Consider the following 19,691-nt stretch of genomic DNA (forward strand, 5'->3'; position numbering starts at 1 on the left):
CAGAGAGAGAGAGAGAGGGAGAGAGAGAGAGGGAGAGCAGAAATGAGGGGTGTGGAAGGGGGGAGGGATTACCGCTGTCTCTTTCTCCTCTGTCATTCGACTGCGGAGAGGTTCAGCGGAAAGGAGGGTCTAGTGAAAGGAGGAGAGGAACGGAGCGGGGGATAGAAAGAGAGCGAGAGAGGGAGGGAGAGAGGGCAGAACAGATGCAGCAGCAGCAGCAGCTGTAGCCGTCTGACGGCGGAGAGGAAGAGGAGAGAAAGAGGGGAGCTGGACCAGTGAAGACCAACGAGGATTACAAAAAAAAGCAGGAACTGAACTGAATCGATTTACAAACGTCTCGTTCCTCCAAATATTCACATCTGTCTGCAGCCTTTCTGCTACTGCCCTGCTGTCCGTCTGACAAAGAGGAGAGAGAGGGAGAGAGAGAGAGAGACAGAAACAGCGAGAGAGACACACACACGGTGAGAAAGAGAGGGAGACAGAGAGAGACTGGAAGAGAGAGTGAAAAAGGGGGAGAGGCAGATAGACAGAGAGAGGGAGATACAGCAATAGAGGGAGGTATAGAGATAAAGGGAGATACAGTGATAGAGGGAGGTATAGGGAAAGAGAGGGAGGTATAGAGATAGAGGGAGATACAGTGATAGAGGGAGGTATAGGGAAAGAGGGAGGCATAGAGATAGAGGGAGGTACAGAGATAGAAGGAGGTATAGAGATAGAGGGAGATAGAGCTTGAGGGAGATACAGTGATAGAGGGTGATACAGTGGTACAGTGGTAGCGGGATCGTGTTGCTGTAGTCTGTGCTCTGCTCTGACGCTGTGAACATGGCTCCTCTCAGGAGTGGCTCTCAGGACTAGGCTGCAGGGCGGAGACCAGGACCTGAACACGGAGCCTGTGGACTCGAAGAGGGCGGAGCCTAAGGCCGGCGCCATGGCGGCCAAGCGCGGGGGCAAGGTGGGCGTGGCGGTGGGGGGGCAGGGCGGGCCGGCCGCGCGGGCCGGGGAGCTCCGGGTGTTCCGCGCCGGCAGCTCGGAGGGCCGCCTGCCCGTGCCGTCCAACCTGCGCAAGCAGAAGTCCCTCACCAACCTGGCGGTGCTCACGGACGCCGAGAAGAAGATGCAGCTGTACCAGCCCGAGTGGCGCGACGACATGGGCAAGCCCGGCACCGGCTCGCTCAAGGCGGGCAAGCCCCGCCCCGCCGGCGCCGCCCCGCTCTCCCGGAACCTCTCCAAGTCCGAGCACTCGCTCTTCCAGGCCAAGCCCCGGCCCTTCAGCCCGCTGGCCGCCCCCCAGGGGCTGAGCAAGACCAGCCGCATCCCGCGGGCCCCCTACGCCGAGGTGCGGCCCCTCAGCAAGGCCTCCGACAACGGCAAGTCCGACGACGAGATCCTGGCCGAGGAGAAGAAGCCCGCGGGCGGCGGGGCCGGCGAGGGGGGCGCCAAGGGCCAGGGCTTCCTGAAGGTGGACCCCGAGCTGGTGGTGACCGTGCTGGGCGACCTGGAGCAGCTGCTCTTCAGCCAGATGTTGGGTGAGTACTGACCCCCCCCCCCCTCTACAACCATCCACACACCCCACTCTACAACCATCCACACACCCCACTCTATAACCATCCACACACCCCACTCTACAACCATCCATACATGCCCCTCTAGAACCATCCACACACCCCCCCACAACCATCCACACATCCCCCTCTACAACCATCCACACACCCCCTCTACAACCATCCACACACCCCACTCTACAACCATCCACACACCCCCTCTACAACCATTCACACACCCCCACTACAACCATCCACACACCCCCTCTACAACCATCCACACAACCTCTCTACAACCATCCACACACCCCCCTCTACAACCATCCATACACCCCCCTCTACAACCATCCATACACCCCCCTCTACAACCATCCACACACCCCCCTCTACAACCATCCACACACCCCCCTCTACAACCATCCATACACCCCCCTCTTCAACCATCCACACACCCCCCCACAACCATCCACACACACCCCTCTACAACCATCCATACACCCCCCTCTACAACCATCCACACACCCCCCTCTACAACCATCCACACACCCCCCTCTACAACCATCCACACACCCCCCTCTACAACCATCCACACACCCCCTCTTCAACCATCCACACACCCCCCTCTACAACCATCCACACACCCCCCTCTACGACCATCCACACCCCCCCCCCCCCTCTACAACCATCCACACATGCCCCTCTACAACCATCCATACATGCCCCTCTACAACCATCCATACACCCTCCAAAGAACCTCCCCATTCTACCAGCAGGCAGACAACACCAGAACAGGGTCAAATACGTCATTTTTTACAGACCAGAAGGCAGGGTTTGCACTTGTTGAGAGCATTTCCATCCAAATGCACCAGAAAATTGATTCTTTTCTGGGATTCAAATACTTTTCTGTGCTGGTGCAATTAAGAAGAGTTCCTTTATTGTCTCAAAGAGAAATTTGTCTTGGACATTCAAGAGTTGCTGATCTGCTACATACTCATAAACTTTCATAAAAACGAAAAAATAAACGAGTTACACCTTTCCTGCCATTTCATAACCAGTAGGTGGGGTTTGCAATCCCATAGGTTACAATACACCAGCCACTAAAGCATAGAAAAGCATTTAAATCAAAAACAGTGACGTATTTTTGACCCAGGTCTGGTCCACACATGTCACACCGACTCCTGCCGTGGCTGCCACACCCCCCTCGCCCCCCCACCCCCCCACCCCACCCCACCCCAGCTGTCCCCTGCAGACGTCGTCACGGTAACGCCGTGCCTTTTGTTCCGACCGGAGCTGATCTTGTGCTACTTTGATTGATGCCACCCCTCTGGGTTTATAAATAGCCCTTCTCAACGTTAATATTTTACGCCGTCTGAAAAAAAAAAGGAGAAAAAAAAAACCCCTCACTTCATGTAACACTGAGACATCGTCCGCGGAATCTGTCTTCCTGAAAAACAGGCAGCAGTCAGAATACTGTTGCTGTCGTTTAATTCCTGTGTTTGCATTAAAACGTTCAGTTTAGGTGTACGTATTCTTACATACCCGGTCGAGCAGGGTGTTATGTATTTGCATGCAAGCCCCGTTTTGAAACGAGATTATTCTTATTTATTTGGACGATGGACCCGTCCCCCCACCCACCCCCCCCGCGCTCGGCTGTGGTGTTGTGTGGTGCGTTTCCAGGACTGCAGCGGGGACACAGGATGCAGAGGATGTGCGGAGACTGTCCCTCCCTGCCTCCTACGTCCACTCCGAGGACGTACGGTTACAGACGGGGTCTAAAAAAAGCTCCCCCCTGAAAAACGCAGCGGAGCGGACTGCCTTCGTTTTCGGGACGTGATATATTTAGACCGCCCTCGTAATTACATTCCTGACTGGCTGCTGCCGGCGGGTGCCACGCCCCCCCCCTCTCACTCGTGCCACGCCCCCCCCCTGGATTACGCAGGGTGGTGTGGGAGAGATCTGGCCCGAGGTTGGCCGTCCGTCTGGCGGCGGGTGTCTGTCCGTCTGTCCGGCCGCAGGGCACTGCAGGAGCAGCCCCGCTGCACTGCCGCTTCGATTCCTACGCTGGGTTCACCTCGTTTGGCATTATGCGGTTTTGGGCTTTTGCTCCTGCGCTGGCTGCCTCTCAGCTGGAAGGGCGATGAGGCCGCGTCGAATAATGGGTTATAAAAGCGGGCTTGCGCAGCAACTCAAAAACTCAAAAAGATTGTGGGTTCCGATTCTGATGAGCTGGCGGTTTCTATTCAGGAGAGGAAATTCTGCTCATGATGTGAAGAACATCTTCTTTTTTATCTCCCGTTTGCAGTGCACAGAAGCACACTTGTGGCCGGGGAGTGGTGTAGTTATTACTGTAGTCCGTATCGAAGACCTGATTTGCAGTTTAATAACCAATTCCTCCACACATGGATATGTATTCATATAACCTCATTGTATCCTCCGAGTATTGGGAAGCAGAAGGTGAGGTGTATGTAGGGGATTATAATGTGATTCATAAATTCAGCTCTCTTGGCTTACTCCACATCCCAGACTAATCTGTATGCTCTACAGGGCTGGGCTCAGATGCTAGCAGATTCTTTATTCATTTATGTCTTTCATTTCCTTCCTAAATGTTGTCACGGTGGCGGAACCTGGTTTGTCTCGTTCCGTTTCTGACCTTTTTCGATTCGCCCCGTCTCGAGGTTTTTTTTTTTTTTTCGTGAGGCTCGTCGGGCTCCTTGCTTGCGGTCCAGTGCCTCTTCAGTTTGATTCCCCCAGATCCACTGCAGCGGAATCACATCAAGGCCACTGATGCGCCGTGACGCTAACGCTAACGCTAGCTCCCTGCCTCGGCCTGCGTGCCAGCCCTCGCTCCAGTACCGTATCGGAGGGGTCAGAGGCTCTCGCTGCGCTTCTGCTGCAGAGACGATATTAGCCGAGATGGCTTCCGTTCAATCGCGCTCTGCAGCCTGACTCGATAATGCCGATTTTGATTCGCGTATCGGGTTAGCCTTGTTCGCCATTTTGCGGCTTCGGTACCTGATGAGACATAGTGGCTAGGAAACTGGGCTTGTAGGGTTGTGTGTTCGTAAGACCGTGTAGCATCGGGGTTAGGAAACTAGGCTGTGTTTGTTAGACCGTGTCGCATCAGGGTTAGGAAACTGGGCTGTGTTTGTAAGACCTTGTAGCATCAGGGTTAGGAAAGCAGGCTTGTTCGGTTGTGTGTTTGTAAGGCTGTGTAGCATCAGGGTTAGGAAACTGGGCTCTCCTTAAAATTAAAGATGAGTTTATACTTGACTCCAAAGTCTGTGCAGAAGTGTGTTTTGGTCTTAATGTGAGTGGCATGTGCAGGTGATCCATCTTGTCCAGATCATCCATCCATCCATCCATTATCTTAACCCGCTTATGCTGAACAGGGTCGCAGGGGGGCTGGAGCCTATCCCAGCATACATTGGGCGAAAGGCAGGAATACACCCTGGACAGGTCGCCAGTCCATTGCAGGGCACACACACCATTCACTCACACACTCATACCCACGGCCAATTTAGACTCTCCAATCAGCCTAACCTGCATGTCTTTGGACTGTGGGAGGAAACCGGAGTACCCGGAGGAAACCCATGCAGACACGGGGAGAACATGCAAACTCCACACAGAGAGGCCCCGGCCGACCGGGATTCAAACCCAGGACCTCCTTGCTGTGAGGCAGCAGTGCTACCCACTGCACCATTTGTGCCGCCCTTTGTCCAGCTCAGCTGTTCTGGAATTATTAATAATATTATTAATATCAATTTTATGATTATTATTTTGGGCGGTGCTTTCCGTGGAAGCAGACAGTGGTAGTATGAGGTCTTTCTCTCCGATGCAGTACTCCTGGACCGGTCTTCCGAGTGTCTTGGCATTCCCTCCTGGAATTTCTGGAACTGCAGGAGTGCTCAGTACTGTAACTGAGATATACGTCTCCTCACATCTTGGAAGAGGCCGTATTCAAACATAAATTACTCAAGAAGGGAATCCAGAATTGATGCAGCGTGTTATTAAGGGGTTAGTTCACTTACTGGGTTTAAAAAAATATTATTTCAGTTTTTAAAACCGGTTTTTTGATCGTCCCAGACAGTTAATGTGTACGATGAAGGATATTGGTCATATATACACAAGTTTCTGATGACTTGTTGGCTTTATAAGGCTGGTATAAGGACACTGTGGGGTTTGTGGTCTAAAGAAAGAAAACCGAAAATACTCTTTGAGAAACTCCAGATCAGCTTCAGCAGAGGCAGTGCATGTACAATATGAAATATAAATTTTATAGAGGCTATTCCATTAGCAAATAAAAACAAGTTTTTAAATTGTGCTGGTATTTCCTTCTCTCAGTGTCGTGGCATCAAGCTGAATTCTCCATAAGACAATAACCGAAATATTTCAGTAATATGCATACATCCAACCTCTGCAGACATAATTGTTACATGCTCATACTTCTGTGGACATTTTAATTGAATAATATTCAAAATAATGCTTAGATGACTCAACGCAAAAAGGGGAACATGCCAAAGACTATGATTATAAAAGAGGAGAAATTAAGCCCCTGTATTGAAACGGGAGAAGAGTTTTGTCCTAATGCTAGGCACTATTTGCTAAAATATCTTCATTTGATTTAATTTCATTGTCCTTATCACACATAGTTAAGAAATTCTGGCCGACCTTTTGTGTTTGTCTGCTAATTGAGTCTTATTCTGGTTGCCGGCGTTTCCAGGCCCCGACTCCGTCCCCAGCCCTAACGGCTCCTGAGCCCTGCTGATTGGCCCTAACGTTATTACCCATCTGTAATAGTATTTGTGTGTCTCGCGTCCTGTGAGATTGATGGACGAGTCTGTGATCATTAGATCGGAGCAGCACTGTGGAAACACTGTGAAATGCCAGAGCTCAGGACCACTAGCTGTATTATTATTATTATTATTATTATTATTTCATTTTATTTTATTGTCCTGTTGACCTCGTAAAGACCTTTTAAATATGAGTGAGAAAGGTCTGTCTGTGCCCTGAGGTGTCTGTAAAGCCAGTCTGCATACGGTTGTGGCCTGGCTCGGATCAGACTGTGACAGGATTGGATTAGGGGCAGGCTGTAGCCCTAGTGGCTGAGGTGCGTGACTGGGACACCGGAAGGTTGGTGGCTCAGGCCCCGGTGTAGCCACGATAAGATCGGCACATCTGTGTAACCCCACAGGGGAATCCCCCCCGCTTAGTCTAGTCAACTCTAAGTAGCTTCTTTTTTTTTGTAAGTTTTTTTTTAGGCCTTTTTTAGCTTTATTGGACAGTATAGTATAGAGAGACAGGAAGAATGGGAGCGAGAGAGAGGGGAAGACAGTGTCAGACAAATGTCAGACGGTCGGATTCGAACCGCCGACATCGCGGCTCGCAATGAGCATGTGGTCAGTGCTCTACAGGCTGCGCCACCAAGACACCCGCCACTGTAAGTTGCTTTTGATAAAAACATCAGCTAAGTCACACATTATTTATTATAATCTGGTCCCTTCTTCCCATTGGATATTGCCCTGTATATCAGTGTTGGTTTTGCATGACCGGTTTTGCTGTGCAGGCAGGTATTCTCATGTGCATTGTGGCAGACGCGTAGCCGGTTATACAGCGTGTGCCGTTTCACAGAAGGCGACGGTCTACATTTCATCGCTGCCCTCCCGTTTCCTCCTCCTCCTCCGCCGCTGATGTGCACTGACGAAGCCTCCGCTTTGTCTGGCCGTTTGTCATTCCGTAGTCACAGAGTGTGTAATGCAGTTAGGGCCCTGGCTAATGTCACTTAGCGCGCGCGCAAAATGCTAATGTAATCTTTCCCCTCAATCGAGTTTCTCGCTGGGCTCACGGTAGAGCCCACTGCGGCTGCAGCATCAGTCAGCGCGCTGGCATTGTTTAAGGGAGAGATGGCCTACAGTCTACATCCAGCCCTTATAGTGTGGACTTAGACATGGGGCCTACAGTCTGCATTCGGCCCTTATAGTGTGGAATTAGCCATGGCCTACTTTCTGCATCTCAGCTAGATAATAATCACAGGCTCTTCATGGATCATGTGTCTTGTGTGTACAAATTATTGCTTATTTCACCTTTTCATGTTACTTCACTTGAAACTTTATTTTTTTGCCTTGATTAGATTGCATTTTGAAAATTCAGAGTTAATCTGTGGAAGTAAAGTATCTTTGTTTCTTTTTTTTACCTGTGCTACTACTTTCTATCAGCGCATAACAATGCAACACTATTGAAGAGTATGTTTTCTGTTTTTTATGTAAAAGACAATGCTGCTTTCTGCAGCTACATTTGGGCTCGATGTGGTCCCAGGATCGAGTGTGGCGAGCTTATTAACTGCAGATTGTGTTTGAGTATTGTACCAACAGCATCAAACCCACCCCCTACCCCCCAGGTCCGGGACAGAGCCACAGAAAAGGCTGCTTCATTGTGCTGTGTTTGTTTATTCCTGCGTCAGAGTTTCTGTGGCTTCTCCGAGGGCCCAGGCCAGACCTCAGCGGTGAGCTTTTGAACAGGAACGCCACGGATGGCTCCGAAGGTCGCAGAGTGCTGTGACTTATTTGGTTTCCACTCTCGAAGATTATCTATGAACTGATTTTACGTTATGCATTGTTTTCTTATCGGACTGTGCGTATGAGTAGTTCTATCAGATATGCACACAAGCACTCCCGCTTTAGATTATGATGCTGCCCAATTATGTGTGTAAGAAATGGATAAAAGATAGAGAGAAATGTTTTCTTTCTATAATGCTTTATTTCTCTCACACTCACTTGGTTTTTCTCTTTTCTCTCTCTCCTCTCTCTCCCTCTCTCTCTTCCTTTCTCTCTCTCTCTCTCTCTTTTTGGGATGGCAGAACCTACATGCCTAATGAACCTCCAGAGGTGAGATCCTCTTGGGTGGGTGTATCTGTCGTTGGTCTGTAAGGCCACTGCCACAGCTTGTGCAGTCGGCTCTAAATGACTGTCTGTCAATGGGGCAGTGGGAGGAGCTGTTTAAGTGGACCACTTTAAGCAGCAATAACCTGCCTGTGGAGCTAAAGGACTACTGCCCCGAGGGACCGGGTTTGGACACCTCTGATTTGTGTCTGAGTTTAGTTACGACTAGAGCGTCTGTGTGTTGTGTGAACAGAAATGCCCCCTGGGAAATCTGCTACATGGAGAAAAACAAAAACAAACACAAAAAAAACTCGATGTCATGGTAACAGAAGACACGGGCGGGTCAGAGGTCAAACATCTCAATTAGTTCGGAAAAGCAAACATACGTCCAGTATTGACTCTCAGAAGAGTAGATGGAAGATTCCATCTTAACTCGGGAGATGCCCTTGACAGAACTAATTGCTTATTAAACAAATTAATGTTTTGACAGTTACCAGTGTTACTCAAGAATGTAGTGTAACTAATCCCGAGAAAAGATCTATTCAAATATTGTCCTTATTGTGTTGGGACTTTTTTCCCCCCATTGCTTTGTTTGATCACTATGTTGCAATGCCACAGTCTGCGTTGTTGACAAAAATTGGTTCATAAATGAATAATTTTTTTGTTCATTCTGAGTTTTCATGAACAAGCAGTCCTGCCAGTACTCTGTGTGGCTAAGTGGCCTCTTCCTGTGCCGGATCAGTGCTGAATAGAGCATTGTGACAATGTTCCCTTATAAGAAATTAGCAAGGACTAAGCGGACCATATGATTTCCTTGTGGTGGGAGGGGAGGGGGGCGTCGTGCTTTTTTTGGAAACGCGTTGGGAGTTTACATAACTCTTCTTCTGCCCATAACAACAAGCTCACTGTCGCCACTCTCACAAGAAAATAAAAAGGACCAACTGTGTCCGCACAGGGCGTCTTGTGTTCCCCTCCGTACAAGACCCTGTTGTGTCACTTCAGCAAACATGGCAGCCGCTCCCAAAGCTGTGTCTGATGATGTCCCCCACGAACGCCCCATCGCATGAAATGAAGTCAGTCCGTTCTGAGGGGGACTCGTGGAACGGGAATATAATGAGATCAACAAAGTTAATGACCCGGGGAGGGGGGTGGAGAAAGGAGAAAGGAAAGCCCCTTGTTATGATTTCTTTCTGTGTATGACTTATATTCTTATCTGAAGCTGCTAAGGAGGGGCCCATATATCCCTGGCATACCTCTATACTATCTATTGTACTGATGCTCCATTATAATACCAATAATGACTTATTGGAGATGGGGGCGCGGGGAGGGGCGGCAGGGATAATGGAAGGGGGCTCTACTTGCATGACAAACCCATGATGACCTATATCAGGCCTTAGTGAAGTTAATGCCCCAACCTTGTGGCCCTCGTGGTGCACTTGCCCAGTGCCGTCAGCAATGAGACGGCCATCTTCAGAGCCCTGCTCCAAAACTGCATTGCCTGCAAGGAACTGTAACAACCACTCTCTCTCGGATGGATTTGACCCCGAACCTTTGCTATGTTTAACCTGTATCTGCCTTGTATCTAACTAACCCTGTGTAGACCAGGGCAGCCTAACGTGGCCAAAATAAGTGAAGTAATTAATCGCTAAGGAACAGATGTCCCACTGACAAGCTGTCTCTGAATCTTTGAACCATGAATCATTTTATTATAATTTGTTTGCTTTCATTTCCGTTTTACATGCAGTACATCATCAGAAGGTGGTATTGTGGTATAGTGGTTAGGGAACTGGGTTTGTAACTCAAAGGCTGTGGGTTCAAACTACAGTTGGGGGGTCGCACCATTGAGTTTATCCTTATGGCCATAAACCAGGGGTCAGTAACTCATGTTCCTCGAGGGCCAGCTGGTCTTCCACCCTCCCTTTACCTGGGAGTCAGGTGTGAAGACTGGCCAATCGGTAACAGTAAGCTGGAAGCTGGAAGCAGGAAGCAGACTAGCAATGCTGGGGCATGGCAGCTTTTTCCATTGCATTTCTTACTGTTTAAGCTGTAGCATATATCACAATAGCCTAACTATTGCACTTTGGACCCTTTCAGAGGACTGTCTGTTATGTCTATGTTGGAAAATTGGTGTCACTGGTCAGTAGAAAAAAAACTTCCTAAATCTGACAAAACTTTCTGAGTAAAGAAAATATATTTATGTATGAATAGGCAACAACTGTCTTTTTTTGTGTTACAGAAATACTAACTAGTATTAGGATTTACCTCCAAGTATGAAGTAGTAAAACCAGACAAAGTTTCAATATCAGAATTTCTTGATTTTTATGATATATCAAACTCTTCTGCCTCCTAATCGCTAATGAAAGGGTACTGGTTGGTCTGAAAAGCTGCTTTGAACATTCTGAGTGAAAACCTGCAGGCTGTAAGGATAGGAGTGAAGGCCTCTGCTTCAGAGGAGAATGCGGCCTGTAGTGTAGTGATTAAGGTACATGACTGGGACAGGCAAGGTTGGTGGTTCAAATCCCGGTGAAGCCACAATAAGATCTGAACAGCCGTTGGGCCCTTGAGCAAGGCCCTTAACCCTGCATTGCTCCAGAGGAGGATTCTCTCCTGCTCAGTCTAATCAAATGTACGTCCCTCTGGATAAGAGCGTCTGCCAAATGCCAAGAATGTAATGTAATGTAATGTAATGTGAAGTCCCTGCTTCAGGGGTAAAGACCTCTACTTCAGGGGTAAATACCTCTGCTTCAGGGATAAAGTCCTCTGCTTCGGGAGTGAAGGCCCCTGCTTCGGGAGTGCATGACCGAGGCTTGCTGTGACCCCTCCGTTCCTGCAGTGAGATCTGGTCTCGTACACAATGGTAGTGCGTACGTACGGAAAACTCTGCTCCCCTAGTTTCGTGTCTCATGTGAAGAGCACCACGTCTCCTAGTTTATTACTGACTGTGTGGAAACAATTGGGCTTGGAAAGCAGATTTTTCCCTGTCCTGATTTGCCCTCTCGTATACAGTAGTGTATCTTCATAGACAGTGAATATAACTACTGGCTTTCCCATTTTGGATTGGGGGGGGGCTGACATGGTAATTTCCAAATGGTACATTCTTTTTTTTAAAGGGCAGCCCCAACATTACATCACTGATGCTTTTATCCAAAGTGGCTTACATTTGATTAGACTACGCAGGGGACAGTCCCCCCCTGGAGCAATGTGGGGTTAAGGGCCTTGCTCAAGGGTCCAACTGATGTGTGGATCTCATCGAGGATACTGTACACCGTTGCTTGAATAACTAACCTTCCGGGTCCCAGTCATGTACCTTAGTCACTAGGCTATAGGCTGGCCCTACCTTGCTTACGACAGGACTCCATTGTATTATCCCATGTGCTTGCTTTGTTGGTGTTCAGGCCTGATGTTTGCCCTTCTGTTACCGTGTAAAGTGTCTTTGGGCCAGTTTTACAGTCAGTAAAAGTCACTATGCAAGTAAAATGCAATTGAATTGGATCAGTAGCTCTCCTCACTGCAAGCAGCTAAGCACCCCGACAGAGGAGACCATGCTGGTCTTAAGGGAGCACATCTCTCTCCGACAACAACTGGTAACCCGTAGGTGCCTAGCTACTGGCTAAACTGGGTAACTACAGCAGTATCCATGGGCTGCAGTTGACTTCAGCATCTCCCCGGTTGAGCAAAACCCACGATGGCTATTGCCTCACGCCGCAAACCTCTGGTCATTGCTGGCTGACGACAGCCTTTGAATATTATTCTGAAATACACATAGAGAAATACTGAATATTATTTTAATGTTTCATATCAGCTGGACATATGGAACTGGTAATGCACTTCAGTTGAAAGCATAAATATACAGTAGCTGCTTGATATTAGATCTCATTGCATTTCAGGTCATTTTAGGGAAAAAATAAAATAATTGTTTGTTTAAAATATATATATATATTTTTTTTTGCTCCTTACACTCCTCAGTCTGCAGACACATTGAGCCTGGCCGATTTCTGTCTGACAGAATGCAGAGGTTTCCAGGCTAATGCCTAGCAACCACAACTGGGAGGAGAGGAGGGATGGAGGCTGGAAAGCAGATGCAAGACGAAGAAAGCCGCTTATGAGCTGGCAATGAGCTGTCGATCAGACAGAGAAAATGCCCTAGTCGATGAGATCACAAATTGGAATGTTCTTGCCGGCGGTGATTGGGATATCAGCATTAGAATGTTCAGTTAAGAACCTTCCGATGCTGATGTAACAATTACTGCTGGTGACTGAAGGCAGAGGAGTTCTGGAACACCAACTCTGAATTTTGGAGAGAGAAAAAAGAAGAAACATTACAAAAAACTGCAGTCCTCTTCAAAGGGTTGAGGCATTGTACTGAGGGTTTATTTGTATATAGTGCATTTCATAACAAGGTCTTGTCCTTAGCTCTTCATCCTACAGCTGACATTGCGACAGAGATCACATGTCTGTGCTGCTGTATATAAGCTTGGTCATTGATTATTATTGTTATTATTATTATTATTATATTTTAATTTCCCCACCACCAGAGGCTTTCCTGTGACAGACTGATGCAGTCATGATTAGACTGACACACTATGAAGTCTGGGCTCTTTGCTGAACTCTGAATATCCTCCTGATATATCTTTCTTAAGTCGAGCAGGCAAGCTGTCAGCATGGCTTTAGCTCATGACTAGACCCAGCAATGCATTAAGTTGTCCATCTTTTCCTCAAAGTCAGCCAGAAGTAGAAGAGCGTATACGTAAACACAGATGTCGGAGCTATCTGCCAGTGTCGCAATGTTTGATGATTCCATGAATCTTTGGATATATATGGGTTTTAGATTCTGGGCTGTATCATAAATATAAATACCAGTGATAGTTTTCCTTACCACATGGTTTGAGAGGCAGCAGAAATTTGCTGGTTTATTTCACAAATTATGTTCTGTGAGCCAAAGATGGAGCTATGAAATCTGTTGGCTAGCATTTTGACCCTTTAGAAATTATGGTTTATGTGTCACTGTTTCAAAAGTATTCATTCACACCGTGGATGAATATGAGCAAAGAAGACTGTAAAATATAATTTATTGGGCTACGCTTTATTAAATTCTCAAAAATCTGATGAAAATTATATGATGAAAGTATGCTTGCTTGAATTTGGCCACAAATGGATCTTTCAGTGAGGTTATTACAAACATACTTCAAAATAAACTTTTACGGGATGGTTATCACAAAACTGACCTCGAAATTACAACTTTGCTGTGGCCGTCACGGTCTCCGGACCTGGACCCCATCAAACATTTGTGGTTTCGGTCGGAGAGATCCGACCCTCCTTCCAAGGCCTCTGTCTAAAGAAGGGATTCTCAACCTCCAGAGGGATTTTGGTTATAAAAACGTTGAATAAAAATCAGAGTGGGTGTGCACAGGTGTGATGAGCCTCGAGTGCTGGTGGGGTGGTGTGTGTCTGGGCTGCCTGCCAAGCACTGCAGAGCTTTTTTTGAGATTTATGAACTGTGGGACCTGCTCTTGCCTCAGGGACCTTTTGAGGCCAGCTCTTACATCTACATCTCATAACCAATATGTGTTAAAGTTCAGATGGTCTGAGGAAAGGATCAGTGAAGATATGTCTATGCAGTATGCGAATGTGTTCACCAGTGGTGACCAACCTTGCTCCTGGAGATCTACTGTCCTGTTGGTTTTCTCTCCTACCCTAACAAAGCACACCTCATACAGGAGCTAGAGTAGGGCTGCCCGACCCTGTTCCTGGAGATCTAACCATCCGTTAGGGTTTCACTCCAACCCTAACAAAGCACACCTCATTCAACAGCTAGAGCAGGGCTGCCCAACCCTGTTCCTGGAGATCTACCATCCTTTAGGGTTTCACTCCAACCCTAACAAAGCACACCTCATTTAACAACTAGAGATCTCATTGAGTTGCTATGTCACTGAGTCTGGTGTGTCAAAAAAACCTGCTGTCTTTCATTCAGCTTTGGCCTTGTTGTGATGAGAATCTAATGGCTCCTCTGGCATTCTCAGTGTAGATACTGTCCTAAATGTAGGCTTTGATATTCACTGTTGGGACCTCCGCGTGCATCTCCCACCTGGCGTTTAGCGGTTGATATCAAACCCTTCATCTAATTATTACCATTTCCTGTGGGGACCTGACCCTGTTCCTGTACTCATGTTCTCTACGGGGATCCTACCCGAGCATTAGCTGTGTGTATTCAACCTTTCATCTCACTGTGAGCCTCTAACACGATCTGTTTGTGTCTCCTGGAGTCCTTTATACAACCGTATTAAATGTCCTGATTCATGTGATTCAGTCTTTGTGGAATGGAGGGGGTGTTCATGGCAAATTCTGTAAGCTTCTGTGACTGTATTGACATAGTAATAAAAACAACCACAGTCCGATATTAGCTTTGTCCTGCTTCATAGGGTAGTTTCATTACTTATGTTATGGAACAAACTTGGTTTCTTTTTCATAAGCCTGTTATCTTTTTATAGAATCTGTTGTGCTCAGGAAAACTGGGCATCTGAATTGGCGTTATAATACACTTCCCATCATGCATCTCTCCAACAGCTCAGGCTTCGTTGACAGACTGTAATTAACTCTGGGAGATTGAGAAAAGGGGGGAAAAGGACATGGCTTCATGTATTGTCTTTCAAGATGAAGCTTGAAAGATGAACATAGTATTGACACATGGCCAGTTCCTGGATTGACTGAGGACAAGAACTGGCAAATTTATATAGGACTTATTTTGAAACGGCAAGGGAAATTGCCAGTCACAGAGAGTAGTGGAGGTGTAGCAGATGAGTACCATCTGTGTTGTACATAGGCCAGATAGTCACCTGAAGCGATTCAGTTCCTGATCATTTCTTTAATCAACTTTCACTTGTGAATTAGCAGCTGCATTCATACAGGAAGTCCAGAAACAAAGCAAACCGAAAATAAATATAATCACACCCCGTATATCAGTATATCTGATGAATGTGTGTCTCTCGCTCTAGACTACAGTTGCTAATGAGCATAATTGTGTTCTTCAGCGATGTAATTTAATTCGCCATTGCTATAGCCCCTCTCATCGCTAACATTCACTCGAACGCTATCTGTACAGCGCAATTCGTGCGTGAGATGCGATTCAGAAGTGAAACGGAGAGGAGACGGGCTTAACTCGCCGAACGTGGTCTTCACCTTCAGCCCATATCGCCACGGCAACACGGCGATATCGATGAGGAAGAGGGGAGGCCGTCGCTCCCGGTGATTAACGCTCCGCTTGTGAAACCGGGTTAAGAGCGGGCAGGGCTGTCTGTGCGCGTGATTTGTCTGCTCGTCAATTGGATTTTTGAGCTCATAAAGGTACAATAGCTATGGGTTAAAACATTGTTACGAGGCCATTGTAAATCCCTTCCTATCGTTGACAAAAGGCTCACTGACATGTTCACTCACCCTCTGCCTGTGTTTATTGTCCTTAAATTCTGGTTTCGAAATATACAGTTGACGGCCCAACACACTGAATCATTGTAACTGTACAATGATTCAGGCTCCTTGGTAGAAAATTGGTTGTAATTCCCTCCGCTAATGTGGGGGTCAGCGTGTTCACAGAGAATGGGTAGGATAAACAGTGTTGTGGTTTGAGGGTGTTTGTTGCTGCGATTCCTCTCTTGACCGTGAGAAGTCCGAAATTACCAAATGCACCTTTAAATTTAATAGTACCCCATGTCTTCACCTCAGGTTGAAAATTTGCAAAATAATTTTTTTTTTACTATTATTTTGTCTTGCATCCAGAAGTTGAGCATGTCCAGTGAACCTGACACTGGATGGACAGTTTCATATGTAGCTTCGGTTTTTGACGATTGTGGTCGACTGCAGATGTTCTTCTTTTGACCTTGGCTCTTGCTGGATTCGGCTGCATTTTTCAGGGGGGGAAAAAAAACAAAAACATAAGTGCTCTTTCTCATGCAATTCAGAGACACGGTGCTGTAGCTGCTCCCCGACATACCCCGCATACCACCCCCCACGTCAGGGACTCCTGCTGTCTGTTATGTAAAAGATCTCAGGCCTTGTGCCTACTGCTGGGAGTCAGATTCCACCGCGGGGAGCTGCGAACGGGCCGGCGTGAGAGAGGGATGTGTGCGCAGCTACCGGGGGGAGCGTTGCCATGGCGACCCGCCGTGTGTCGGTTTGGGGGTGGGGGGGGACGCTCGCGCGCACACCATCGATCCCGCCGGGTGTGGGGGCGGGGTTTGGGAAAAGGGCCAATTAGAATAGCACACCCATTCCGCCGGAGATGAACATTAGCGTTTAATAAGGGGGTTATGGTTTATTGCGATAGAATATGCTACTGTAAGTGCATTACTGTCTTTTATGTACAGTACTTAACGCTAATTTTAATACGATTGCGTAGGCTGAGATTCTTTTCTCATCGTAAAAGTTTAAACGCATTCGTAATTATAATCAACGGGATTCATTGTTCCATATTAACATTCATGGCGTTTCAACTGATATATTCAGTGCTAAAATAAATATCATGAGTGAATCGTCCTGGATGCCGTGTGTTATGAATATTTTTAGCGTCTTCAAACAAGTGCGGTTCATAAAACACATTGTAAAAACGATGATCTGTCTCCATTATATGTGGGTATTTTTAGTGTCTTTTTCAAGGCCCTTCCGGCTTAGAGATGGCAGAACATAGAATAAAATACAGTACAGCGAGGTACAATAAAAGAACCATGACACAGAGTTGAGTCTCGATGTTTTACACCTTACCTGTGAGGTACGGTACACTTGTCTGCTCTTTATGGTCTGGCACTAACTCCTGGAGGGGGGGAAGTATTTACGATGAGCGTGCTTTTGTAGCAGGTTACACCACTACAAACATTATATTGAATTCTTAATATGCACAGTGGTTATTTTATGCACGTTCTATTATTGGCTAAATAATTGCTTTATTGTGATTCTTTGGGCAAAATGATTCATTCTAATTCTTACATGTGAAACCAGAAATTTTTTGACATCTCATAATAAAAAATATAATTCCATTGTTTGTAACATATCGGCACGCCCCAGTCCTGTTTTCCAGCTGAGACCATAATCAAATCTGTTCCCTTGACAACAACCCTACACAGACCCCCCTGTCCCAATCCAGAGACCCCCCCCCCCCCTCCCCAGCATTACTCACACTGTGGGGGATGACGACTCCTCCCATGTTCCCTCTGCCCTGATTGCTAAAACATGTTTGCTCACAATGTACATGCTGTGTAGGCCTAATTACAATTCATGACGTAACCTTCGTTTCTTTACAGTTCTACCCTTTACTTTTTTATTCCTATTATTATTTATTGTGTATTATTATTATTTGTATTATACAAACTGCAGTCGTTCTTTAGAATAGAGGAGGATGAGTGCCCGTATAACCCACCCCTCTCTGAATGGTTTGTCCCGCAGACCCGGAGTCCCAGAGGAAGCGCACTGTGCAGAATGTCCTGGACCTCAGGCAGAACCTGGAGGATACCATGTCCAGCCTGAGGGGGGCGCAGCTCAGCCACAGGTGAGTCGTGTGTGTGTGTGTGTGTGTGTGTGTGTGTGTGGGGCCACTGCCAGGTTTAGATGTTGACTTGGGTTTCTGCTCAGCCTGAAAAACGGTAATTTTTGTTTTTGTAAATGAACAGATTCCTGCGCTCTCTATGACATTTGAATCCCAGAGCGCTGAACGCTATATGTTGCTGTTTTTTTTTTTTTTTTTTTGCTTTTCATTGTTTTTGTTCATTTAAGCCATAAATTCCTGCAGGATTTATATACAGTACATGTATATACATTTGTATTCTCATTTGAAGGAGGACTGTGTTCCCTAATGTAATGGGCATTTTAGGAATAGGGCCAGGGCTAGATGTATGGGTTTACTCGCTAAATTAACTGACATTTGCAGCAAAGAAGTTGTGTCTTAGCCTCTTCCCTACACAAGCCCCTGATTGGCTCCTGGCAGATGCAGATTTGCGTTACTGTGTGTTTAGAGCTCCTCTTTGTTGGATAATGGTCTTAAATCATCTGTGTGTGCGTGCGTGCTTGCGTGCGTGCGTGCGTGCGTGCGTGCGTGCGTGCGTGCGTGCGTGCGTGCGTGCGTGCATGTGTCTGTTTGTGTATGTGTGTGAGAGAGTGTGTCTGTGTGTGCTTGTGTCTGTGTGTGTGCATGTGTGCGTGTGTGTGTGTCTGTGTGTCTGTGTGTCTGTGTGTGTGCGTGTGTGCGCGTGTGTGTCTGTGTGTGTGTGTGTGTGTGTGTGTGTGTGTGCTACTGCCCAGCGCTACGTCCCTGCTTTTGTCCCAGCTACGGGCAGTTTGCACGGGCCCCATAGAGACACGCTGTAAGTGTCCGGTGTAAACACAGTGATGGCTCTATGCACTTAACGAAGGGACACAATCGGGCTTGATTTCCTATTGTTTACGCTGTTGTGCCATTTCCACCTCTTGTTGTGGTTTCATTGTCAAAAAAACGGTGCTCCTCAGCACAAAAGAGCGTTGCGTTTTCTTTCCGTTGTTCTGCTGGACTAACAGTATCATCCACAGAGAATTGTTATTCACCCTTGTATGTGTAGTTTTTTTGGGGGGCGGGGGGGAATTTTCTCTTAATCCAGTGTTCTAGAGCGCCATCGCCATGGTCACCAGTGGTGGCAGTGACGTCAGCATTAGAATGTCCAGTTAAGAGCATTCTAATCTCATATTTCTGTTCTCACACCTTGACAGGTTAAAAAACGTCGACGTGGTCCCGTCTCTCTGCAGTACTCTGTCTCGGGTAGAGGCTGTCAGGTGGACGATTTAGTCCTGCCCGTTTTGGCTCTGATATTGCATCTGCCCTTATTCTGGTGTTAGGCACCCTGCCATATTCTAAGCACAGTCGAGGTGTTTCTGGGTAGATTTCCTGAATAACTGTTATCTGGGTGAAGCAGGAGTGTTGGGGGTACAGACAGGGGATCATGGCTCAACGGTTGGCAGTTTTCTCCCCTTCGCGAGGGCCCTGTCGTTGTTACAACATCCCGACCCTGCATCGCTCCTGCGCGTATTCAACTGCTAACACGGAAACTCTTGAAACAGATGTGGAAAGTTCTAGTTAATTAGGGGCATCTGCCATGAAACGAAATGATGTCGTGAGTGACAGCCTTTGTCCCCCGCGCAGTGACGACGGTCTGGTCCAGGCGTGACTTAGACCGAGTCGTCGTCCCTGCGCGTAGACCTCCGTCACGGTCCACGTTGCGACGCCGTGCGTTTCACAGCAGTTCTCCCGACCGTTGCCGTGGAG

General features: G+C 47.3%; 1 protein-coding gene across 1 annotated transcript in view; it reads left to right on the plus strand.

Moving 5' to 3' along the window:
* Nucleotides 1-1,412: 1,412 nt before the first annotated feature.
* nav1b (neuron navigator 1b) overlaps nt 1,413-19,691 on the plus strand; it is a 93,330-nt gene continuing 75,051 nt past the window's right edge. Inside the window, 2 exon segments of the mRNA XM_061219641.1 lie at nt 1,413-1,526; nt 17,846-17,948. Coding sequence (XP_061075625.1) covers nt 1,520-1,526; nt 17,846-17,948 — 110 coding nt within the window. The 5' untranslated portion in view covers nt 1,413-1,519.

Source organism: Conger conger, chromosome 14 (assembly GCF_963514075.1).
Source record: "Conger conger chromosome 14, fConCon1.1, whole genome shotgun sequence".
Lineage (NCBI taxonomy): Eukaryota > Metazoa > Chordata > Actinopteri > Anguilliformes > Congridae > Conger > Conger conger.